Here is an 11,717-nt window from a genome sequence, read left to right as displayed (position 1 = left end):
TCTGAAAATTACAAATCAAATATTACTTGTTTGCATTGGATCCATAGGAAAAACAAAATAGTGGGCATTAAAATAGTGCATGCACAAACTTACATTGAGGTGTCTAACCTTATTGGTGTCTAACATTCTAGTGTATAACCTTATTGGTGATTATTTGGTTATGTTTATTTAATCTTGTCTCCACAACATAATATTCACAAGAGTATTGAATAAAGATGTAAAACCCTAACAAAATGATATGAAAACAAGATAAAATTTGTTGTAGATGAGATACACAAGGAAGCACATCAAACCATTGGTCCTATCTCTACACAATCTAATATTTGACAGATGGGTGTGACATAGAAATACATACAAATTTTTTTTTCATAAATCACATGTTCACTAATATATACATATAAAGATAAGATATAAGAAAGGATGTGTATCAAAATAAATAAAAACTAAAAAATTAAATCTACTTTGCACAATATTTAAACATTTACTATTATACATACACTCAGAATAAACACAAAATATTACTTAAAAATAACCAATATGCAAACTCTACCATTATAGCTCAATATAAATTAACTCCAATCTTTTGTATAATCTCAAGAATGAGATCACATGGCGACACCGCTTATATTAAATATTATGGAGATGTTTATACAATGGAAAACACTCTGGATTAGAATTTCGAAAAGTATGACATCAAACACTGATGCATTCATAATTGAATTTGCCACCAAATCAATTTTCTACACACTGACGCATCTTAGATCAACGTGGTAGACGGCTTCTGAAGTCAACCATGAACAACTGTACACTACTTTGGATTCATCCTCCATGGGAGAAGAAACAAAGAGAGTCTCTCAGGCATTAAATCTAGTGCAGTATTTTCTGATTTCACCCTGGTTTCCTGTCTTGATAGCAATGCTTCCCATCTTGTCCATGGCCGAACTGAAAGCTTGAAAGAAACTGTTTCCATATTTGTCATAAAATTGAACCAGAGTTTTTGTTCGTGGATCTCCATTGAGAGCTTGATCAGTTCCCAATAGTCCCAGATTCAATTGCAGGTTTCTGTAATACATGTTGTCAAATTTGAAGGGTGTGTTCACATCAAAAGGAGAAAGAATGTCTGCATTGCCACCAATTGGAGGACATGACATTCTTAGAGCTTTTAGAAGCTTTGGATCCATGGAAGGATCTGGTTTTTTTGTCTTGTGGTAGTCGTATAAACGGTCCAAGAATCCATCACAATGAGAAAAGCCAATGCTATGAGCTCCTGTACAACAAATTGCACAGTTAAACACAATCATCATCAGCAGGGGTTAGGTGGAATGATAATAAGTCTTCTTTTAACTTAAAGTTAAAGATTCCAAAGGCTATTTATTCCATTAAGTGATCAAGATCTTCTTAGAACTCTTTTACATTCTTATCTATGACTTTTAATTTGTTTGGTACTATTCTTAACTATCAGAGATTAGGTATAACTACCTTAAGCTACAATGGTTTTATGATGGTTTCTATTTATACTTGACTATCAAATCAAACTTGAAGAAAATGCCCACAGATTATATCAAATTGTACAATAAGGTGAGGAGGCTAGTATATACAAGATCAGCCGCCCGCAAGATGTCCCACCCCTTAAACCCAGGAGAGATTTGAACCCGAGACTTTGGGGAACTACCCACAACCTTAAGCCAACTCGTCTACCCACTATCATAGAAAATTCAATCTTGTAAAGGAAATCAGAACTGAACCTCAAGCCAACTCGTCTACCCACTATCATAGAAAATTCAATCTTGTAAAGGAAATCAGAACTGTGAGTTTCTTTCTTTGATTACCAGATAGAACTACCAAGTCTGATCTATTTAGGCCTTTAGACGCAAAAATTTTCAGCAATTGATCCACTGTAAAATTAGCTTGTGGGAGATTTCCTTTGACTCTAGATGCAGCTGATAACTTTCCATCTTTTCTGCCTTTCTTCACTGGATAGTTTGGACCTCCTGCCTATTCATATTCATAATGATCATACAACAATATAAGCAATTGAGAATACTTCTCAACCTTAAACTAAAATTGCATCAATCATAGGTAAGAGCACAATGGTAAATTGTGAGCCTCTCATTTGGAAGGTCTTGGATGTCTATTTGAACTTAACACAATAATAATTAATCTCACAGCAAAAATTACTTTGACTTCAAATTCAAACTGGGCAAGAGCATAAAAACCAACTATTATGAAAGTTAGACTACTTACTAAGGCAACAAAATCTCTGGCTGCAATGGCAAGAATATCAGCACATGAGACAATGCCAGGGCACTTGGCCTCCACAGCTGCTTTTGCTTTATTGACAGTATCAAAAGCATCAGCTGCCAAATTTTTGTTGTCAGCTGCATCCCTTTCAGCAAGATGTTTTTGGGTGGATGAAATTAACACTGATCCGTCGCATCCCTACATTATCAAAAACCAACCAAAAAAAAATTATGACCAAATTCATTCTGTCCACTAGAAAACCAACAAAATAAACAATGAACAAATTAATTCTGTTCACTCGAAAAACCAACAAAATAAACTTTGAACAAATTCATTCTGTCCAGTAGAGACAAAACTCAGTTATATCCAAGAAAGGATTTTTTTCATTTGGCATATCTGTGATTTAGAGCACTACATCCAAACCCAAACTGTATACAATGGAGAAAAAAACAGGAGAGCCATACAATGCTCATAAGATTCTCTGATATCAATAATCTGCAATTTTCTGACAGTCAACACAAACTTAACATAGGTGTGTATATTTTATCAAGCAGAAAGAAACTCAAGTGATGAACTTAACCTGATCTAAAAGCAAAACTGATAATTTCCTCTACTGACAACTATCAGTTACCTGTGTTGCCCAATTTTAAAATCTACATTGGCATAGTTCAGCAAAGGGCAAGTCGCATTCTAAGAAATTTCAATGAATTTTTTGTTCTACATGGGATGTTCCCACGGCCTAAGCCCAGCTACGATCAGTGGCCTGTGCGAGCTTAGAGCGAGACTAGTCTCCCATGGGAGCAGCAGCTGCATGCAAGCCACTCACACCATTTGAACCCGGAGGCAGAATCAAACCGGAAACCATGGGGTGACCCACAACTTCAAGCCTATCTGTCTACCATGCACTCTAGGGGGTGCTCCCCCAAGGAAGCAATGTTCCTGATAGTCCCACTGTTCTTTGATCCTACTTATACATACATTGAATATGCTGAGAAAAAGCACAGCCCAAGCATTGGATATACATAGACAGATGAAAAATATAAGAAAAGAGATACATTATCATACTTCAACAAAGCAGTCATGGAAGAAAAGCCTTATAGTGGCTGGAGCTGAAACGGGCGCCTCCACAAATTTCTGCTTGGCAACACCCAACACTAATGCCTCCACACTCGGACAAGATTTTGAGTAAAAATTTATACAAAGCTGATCAGCATCAGTGCTTCCAACACAAACAACAAACCAAATTATGAGAACCACATTAATCTGGATGTTCACACCCATTGTGATTTCAGGTCAGCCAAAACAGGCACATTTCTCATAGAAACATCAGAACAAAAAGTTTCAGCCTTCAACACCCAGTGCCAAAGAATCTCTTCTTTCAAGTATATTATCAAGTACTAACAAAACACAACCGACCAGAAAACTCAGGACAAAAGGCAGACGACTATTATGGAAGAGGAAACATTATAATTTGTTCATCAAATTAAAACCCGTGAGAGAGGTGGGAAAACGAGCCATTGTACATAAAAAATGGCAAATATTGATTCTTGCCAGATATGTCTATGTCTATGGATTCTCTTAAGCTTTGACCAAAGTTCTGTTCAGTTGTATTGTAGGGAGAAGAGCCCTCCTCATCTCACTCTGTGCGTGGAATGCAATGTAACCCAATTAAAAATTTAAAGATCAAAACATCTCATGGGAAAAAATTTGTGAGTTGGGATTGAACCAATTGATGGGTATTGAATCAAGTGATCCTAAAGACTAAGCAACCAAGGTGGTGTAATCAATGAGCTTACAACGTCTTAGAGCTCATTTAGTTATATATATCTGGGAACATTGTGGAGTGGGATTGAACCAACTAATGGGGCCATCACACCTAAACACTTATTGGTATTGGTGGTGGAGAGGGATCTCTTGGGGGACATAGTCACACACCAACACTCCACACTATGTGGGATTCACACCACTACATACCACATCGATAAGTCAAGCCAATGTGGAACAAGGGTCGAAAGGCTTGAGGGACTCGAACCAATAATCTGTACTTGAATACACTAAAAGTACGTACTGATGGTGGAAAAAGATCTCATCGAAGATATAATCACTATGCCAACACTTTGAATTTACATCAGTAAATCTTTCTGCTCAGAGTTCTGCCAAAAGACATTAAATTAAAATATTCTGCGTCCCCACTTTCTTGTGTCTCCTTTCTTTTTATAACCGATTTAACAACCCATGGACTTTCCTCATCAGTGATTCCAGACTGTACTTTGGGTGACTCTGCCGACCTTGAAATGCTATCAGAAAAACCGTCAGACTCATAAAAGCAATGAACAATTCATAGGGTGACTGATTCATAGACATAAATGAGTTGCTTTTTGTGCTTGTGGGAAGCACAGTGCACAGAAGGAACTACTTTTAAGGATGAAATTTTGCAAGTTAAAGTCCCAAAGTGGGTGGATCATCAAGTATCTCTGATAGTGGTTTTGGGCAGCCCACTGATTTGTTTCACCATAGAATTAGAGCTCCACAAAAAGTTTTCAAGTGAATATGATTTTTCACGAGAAACCATTTTCAGTGTTCTCGTGTCAAATGCCCATCTCCGGGAGCTCTGCCAGCAGGGCATGTAGCACACCATCTTTATGAAAGAAAAATGATGGCCTCGTGAACCATAGTGTTTTCTATTCATTGGGTCTCCATTGATTTTTGGCATGATTATCCATCATTCAGGGAATGAATGGAAGAATGATTCCAATTATCATTCACATTCAGGGAATGAATGGAAGATTGATTTTAATTATCATTCATTCAGAGAGGAAGAAAGAGCAAAAGGAAGTGCGTACGTTGCACTTTTTGCCGTTTTCCATATTATTTTGTACATGTTTATGTTATAACTAATGAAGTTTTACAATTCTATGTCTCACATTTTGTAAGTATAAGTATTCCTGAAGTTTATTATATCATATAATATTATATATGGATTAATTGATAATTAAGGTAACACATTTGTCTATTGATCATTGTAAATCAAGAAGTTTTTAAATTAGACTTTATTTTATTTCTAATAATTTTTAACAATTATTATTTCATTATTTAATTTTTTAAGTCAATTGAAAAGTTCATTTGCTTTGTTGTATAGGGTGTCTTGTATCTTGGGTTATATCTGTGTCATGTGTATTATTTTTTTATTCTTTTCTACTTAGGTTTATAGTTTAATATAAATTGTTAAGGTATTTCATTGGAAAAAAAGGGTTTAATGCTAATAAAATGGTTAATCACTATGAACTTCTACTATAGTAAGTTTAAATAGTGTTTTGTACCACCAAATTGTTTTTCTTACATTGATTATACTTCAAGTAAATGCTTTACAAGTTATCAAAGATTAGATTTTATCATGACAAAGTAGTCTTATTTGGATACATATATAATAATATCCCTCCATAAAAAATAGAAGATAACCCGATTCAATTGCAAATGGTTGCTTCTAATGTATTAAGGAGATCAGATTTCCACAATCCAAGATAGTTATGGTGCTTAGCTTCTGGATTAGATTGTGTTGAGATTTTTACCATCAACGTTTCAAATCACACTACTTGATCCATCATCAGGATGAGAGAGCAAGAGATGTAAAACAATGTAAGTTGTAGATTTAGCATAGATTCACAGCATAAAAGGACCAAGAAAAGAGGGATTGCACACACCCCAAAGCTAGAAAAATAATAATAGTACAAGTGGGGTAAAAAACTAAACAAGAAAGCACAAGGACCAAAGAAAACCAAGAACAAGAATTTAAAAAAAATGTTAGAAAAACAATTAATCAATCCTAAGAAAATGCCTGATTGAAAAGGTGGAGAGAAAGGGAGAATCAAACACGAGATAAGAGGAAAAACTAAAAATGATCTAAAAATTATGTACAAGCCAAAAATATCATATATGTGCATCTACATAAAAATATAACCACAAAATACGTGCATGTCAAAATGTATGTATACACACACACACACACACGTGTGTGTGTGTGTGTGTGTATGCACACGCACACACACACACACACACACACACACACACGTCCATACATATGTATATATCTATGTGCATATGTGTGTGTCTATATATTCCTACATATATGTGAATATTAGCATGTATATACATATATGTGTATAATTGCATACATACATGTATGTAAATACATATGAAATGAATGTGTGTGTGTGTGCCCATACATTGTACAAGGATCAATATGAATAAATATATGAACCTATCTATATAAATGTTATATATATATATATATATATATATATATATATATATATATATATATATGTATGTATGTATGTATGTGAAAAAAATCTAATGTATCTAATTTTTAAGTGATTATAAGCTTCAATTAAGTTATAATAAAGACAACAAATGGTACTCTATTAACCATCAAAATCAACCAAGTTCTCTAATTCTTAATTTCCAAGTTTCTAATTTCTATCATATAAGTTGTTGAAACTCATTGTGTAAGGTTTTATTATATTAATTCATTTAATAGCCCTCCAAGTCTTATATTCCACATTTTGGTAAATGTAATCATTCATGCACCACCAAAGAGCTCTATGGTATTCTTTCATTTCAAATATAATTATTTTATTATTGTTTCATTCACTGTGATTTATCATCAACCCTTACATTTGACATATATTCATGCTTACATCAAGAATCTTAATCTATTTCCATAATTTATTGAACATTATCTTTTGATCCTTGATAGCACATATCTTTTTAACCAAAAGGATGATGTCCCATTTTCATTGATTGCATTAATCCATTGTGTACATCTAATTTCTCATTTTGCATAGATCGTGTTAGCACATTTTCTTATATGTTGGATAACTTGATTTCATTTGCTTGCTAGATTCCTTCTCACTGGATGATTTGTGATAGTGTTTAGCTATAAGTATATCTCTTTATTTTTTTGATGGATCTAGGAATGATGGCTATCCATTTACTTTAACTATTCATGAGGTTGCTATCTTTTGAATACTATGGACTCCCTTATGACAACTTATGATAGTCTCCCCTTTAGATTGACTAACTCTCAAAAGGATGCACATATTAGTTTATTAATTCCTAATATTTCATCTAAAGCAATGGATAATATAAAGTAGGGAACAAGAACAAAAAATAGTTTGTAAAAGAGATTTGGTCAATTAGTCCCCTTTTGTATGGTGAAATATTCAAGTGGTGAGTATATATTTATATTAGGCAAAGATAAAAACATAGGGATGTTGGAAATTGGAAGAGATTTCTGATAGGAATTATTGTCGGTTAAGTTTAACATTAATGTTTTACCATTGGTGTCAACATATATGTTTAGAAGACAATGTTCTTAAAGATGAATAATGTGGAGAGAATTATGGCAAAGATACATTTCTCATGCTTGTGTTTGTGAACCTTGTGGAATGATGTTTGGTATGTCTACATGCTATATTTTTCATCACATGTGTTTATGAGATTATTTATATAAGTTTAAGAGGTTTTTTTGAAGAGTAGTTTCAAATAGTATTTATTGAAAACTATTTCAGATAGAGATATGACATACTCTTAGGTGAGTTTTGGTGGAGTATGTAATTATAGATACATCAAGAAGACTTGGATTTGCATCTAAGTTTGGATTTTTTTGAGGGTTGGAAACTTGGAAGTTAGTTTTCTCATTGTATAATGAAATGAAAATTATTCTGCGACCGACTTTGTCAGGAAATATGTTGTTTGGGTTATTATGATTAATTGCCAGATGAAAATGTGTCACTTGATATTATTATAGTTTCTATATGTGTTCTTGCAGACACTTATGGAATAATATTGGATAATATAGTTTATTTATAATTAGGTCTTGTAATGATCACACCTAGTAAATGTTAGAGACTTTTATTAAGGAGTGAATCTATTTGTAAATCCACTTATGATGGAATGGTTATCGAGTATGCAAGTGTGTATATGTTGATATAGAGAATGATATAATTCAGAGACAAAGATCAAAGTTTATCGAGAATAGGTATGAGTGGAATCTAATACTGTACTTTAAATGAAATATTTTGGCATAGTCAATGCTTTCATTCAGTTCATCTCAGTGGATTGTTGTCCACTTACTGGGTTGTTTTTCCTTATTGTAAATAGATTATTGTCCAATCTGGGTTATCACCCTTATTGTAATAGAGCAATGAGCTTTGGGCCTAAATGCATTTGCATTCCTCACCTACCTTTAATAGGGTATTACATGTGCTAGTACATCACCTCGTGGCTTTGATCCCCATCACGGGTTTTCTACCAATAGGGTTTTGTAAGAAAAAGTGATTGAAATGATAAAATATAATAAAATGAAATAGCATGAAATAATAGATTTAATCCAAGAGAGAAAGAAGAGTTTTACCATACAAATGATACAAGATCAATGGAGCAATACCAATGAGTAAGCAACACAAGAGACAAGGATTTGATAAGGGGAAAGCAAAGAAAACCCCTTATGAGTATTATGAATGAGGCAAATGCCTAAGAATGAGTGAGAGAGAGAGAGAAGAAATGGAGCAAAATAGCTCATTTACAATAGCATCAAAAACTTGATGTGAATAATGGAGACTAGATGAAAATGAGAGAGAGAGAAGCACCTCTTTTAAAGAGATGAGAAAGGAGTTGCATGTCTTTGCATGTGTAACTCCCATTTCTATGAATGCCACATTCATAAAAGGTGTGTGCAAAGTGTCAAGTTCCTCTTAATGAGGAATACCTATTTTCCTTATTAAAGGAAATACAAAAAAAGAGTTGTCCTCACAAGTGGATAATAAGACAAGAATGACATGTCCTTTACATGTGGACTAGAGGACAAATAAATAATACATAAGGGATACCTTGGTTTATCCCAATAAATAAATAAATACAACCAAGGAAAGATTATTAATTCTAAAAGGTTTCCACACAATAAAATTGGTGTTATGTTTTATGTGTTATGGTTTTATTACTTTGCATTGCTTTTAATTTTTTAGATTTGATATGTTGTGAATTTTTTAAAGTTTTGACTTATTTACAACTGATTCACACCCCCCTATTTGTGTGTTGTGAAATGTTATCCTAACAATTTATGTTCAAGCTCTTTGGTCCTCTTTTTGAATCTTAACTGCTTTAGGATATTTACATTGGCATTGAAGAAGGAAAGTCCAAATTTTGATGGAACTAACTATGTACTATAGAAAAAGGATGATTGCACACTTGGTCTACATGGGTATAGAGAATTGGAACATAAAAAAGGATCCCTATCATATTCTAGATCTTGATAATGAAGATGAAGCATGAATGAATAAATTATTGGAATATGACTACTAAGGAAGGCTTATTGAGTTCACAAGCTGATATTGAATATATAAATGTAATGAAATGTGATACTGCTCATGAGATTTAGAGGAAATTACAATCGCTCTATGATGGTGACAAATTTGTGCAACAAGATAAGATACAAAGTCTTGAAACAAATTTAGAATCTACGAGGATGAGCGAAGATGAAATCATCATAACATATATGAAAAAGCTAACAAAATTTGTTTATGGAACTAGAGCTTCTAGAGGAAGTATTACCAAAGATTAAATTGTGTCAAATATTCTCATATCATTGCAATATTTTTGTACACCAAGGTTGTTGCAATTGAGGAGATCATAATAATGAAGATGTGACATAAAATACATCGGTTGGCACATTATCTACTTTTGAAATGATTAAACTTGGAGATGCTTTACCTAAAGTAGAATTGGCATTCAAAGCTATTGTTTCTAAGGGAAAGAATAAGATTGACTATGATAGTTGTACAAGATTTGGTAGGAATGCTAAGGAATGGGAAGGGTATGAGTAAGAGTAAAAAAAAGAAACATGAAAATTTGGAAGATATTATTACAAAAAGGATACCAAAGGTGGAGGTAAATTGTATGCAGGAAAATTGCCTTAGAAATGTTTTCATGCTATAAAAATTGGTCATTTTGCATCTCGATGTCCTAAGAGAGTTTCTAAACATAAACCAAGGAAGATCAAGCCTAGATATCAAAAGAAATGTTATTATGTTGCTATTAATGAAGCTACTAATGATGAATCTAATGTGAGTAAGGAAGATATTTTCTTTATTAATATCAAAGATGAAACCCCTATGATTGATCAAAAATCCCTAGTTACATGAATTGAGAAGGATAAATCGATCAAAGACAATAGATGTTAATAAACTTGTAAAGCTTGATAATTGGGTGAACCCACAATAGTGGGTTAGATTTTTTTTTCTTGAATGGACACTGAAATGTACATTAGAAAAAAAATAACTTTTGGATACATATTGCAATTAAACTATTACAAATTAGAAGATCAAGTAATTAGAGTCTTTTAGGACTTGATATATATGTGTATGTATGTATGTATGTACACACACACAAAGACACACACACACACCTATATACATATACATACATACATACATATACATGTATACACACACACACACACACACACACACACACACACACACGCACACACACGTATGTATGTCTACATACATATATGTATATATATGAATGTATATGTATATTTATGTGTGTGTATACATATAGATGTATATGTATATATACATATGTATATGTGTGTAGAAACACACACACACACACATATACACATACATACATACATATATACACACACATATACACATACCCATACACACATACATACATACATATATATACATATACATACATACATACATACATATATATACATATATATGTATACATACATCTATACATACACACATACATACATATATACATACATGCATACACACATATGGAATTGATGTGAATCACAGTTTGTAGTGGAAAACTCTTGTTTGTTATTTCTAGATTCCATGAGCTTAACTTCATATTATAGACATATCATGGATAATTTTCCTAAGTGCACATAATCCTATGTCACATCTGGTGGACGTTATGCTTCATCTTCTTGAGTGCTATTTTCACGTGTTTTTATCCATGCAATGCCTGATATTTAATTTGGCATGGTTCTGTATTTAAGATTCATCTTATTCACTCTTGGATCTAGGTAGTTCGCTAACATGTGGACCTATAATTGAGGTCACATAATGTAATATCATGTATTATGTATTGGGTCATTAATTAATTAAGGGTCCGTCCTATAATATAATGCATGTTTCCTATTATTGGAGATTGTGAACTCTAGCCAATTTGTGTGTCCTAATTGTAAGGAAACTTAGGTGCGAAAATAGCTTCCTACACTAATCTCATAAGGAAAGTATGGTGCAAATCCTTTTAAAATATTTTACACTTACAGATTCAATATCATGTAAACAACATTATTATAGCCAACCATGCATACATAAATTAGATAGAGAAAGAAACACATAACACAAAGATTTTCCGGTGGGGAAAAACCTTTCGGTAAAACAACC

General features: G+C 33.0%; 1 protein-coding gene across 1 annotated transcript; it reads right to left on the bottom strand.

The window, feature by feature from the left end:
- Positions 1-565: 565 nt before the first annotated feature.
- LOC149550370 (Peroxidase superfamily protein) lies at positions 566-4,307 on the bottom strand. Its single transcript, XM_089793397.1, has 4 exons — positions 3,307-4,307; positions 2,245-2,439; positions 1,830-1,995; positions 566-1,267 (listed from the first exon to the last, which is right to left on the bottom strand). Exons 1-4 carry the CDS (start codon positions 3,520-3,522, stop codon positions 855-857), a joined length of 990 nt encoding a protein of 329 aa, XP_089649523.1. The 5' UTR covers positions 3,523-4,307; the 3' UTR covers positions 566-854.
- Between the last annotated feature and the right edge of the window lie 7,410 nt (positions 4,308-11,717).

Source organism: Cupressus sempervirens, chromosome 7, assembly GCF_028749045.1.
Source record: "Cupressus sempervirens isolate cs-2001-9-10 chromosome 7, ASM2874904v1, whole genome shotgun sequence".
Classification (NCBI taxonomy): domain Eukaryota; kingdom Viridiplantae; phylum Streptophyta; class Pinopsida; order Cupressales; family Cupressaceae; genus Cupressus; species Cupressus sempervirens.
Note: the sequence above shows the minus strand (reverse complement) of the source record. Positions and strands in the feature narration are given on the sequence as shown.

Bases quoted from the DNA above. Each gene is read 5' to 3' on its own strand.
- LOC149550370 (XM_089793397.1), bottom strand. From the start codon at position 3,522: ATGGGTGTGAACATCCAGATTAATGTGGTTCTCATAATTTGGTTTGTT. The intron at 2,440-3,306 runs GTATGATAATGT...TTGATAATGTAG, and splicing joins TCCATGACTGCTTTGTTGAA to GGATGCGACGGATCAGTGTT. The intron at 1,996-2,244 runs GTAAGTAGTCTA...GAATATGAATAG, and splicing joins CCAGAGATTTTGTTGCCTTA to GCAGGAGGTCCAAACTATCC.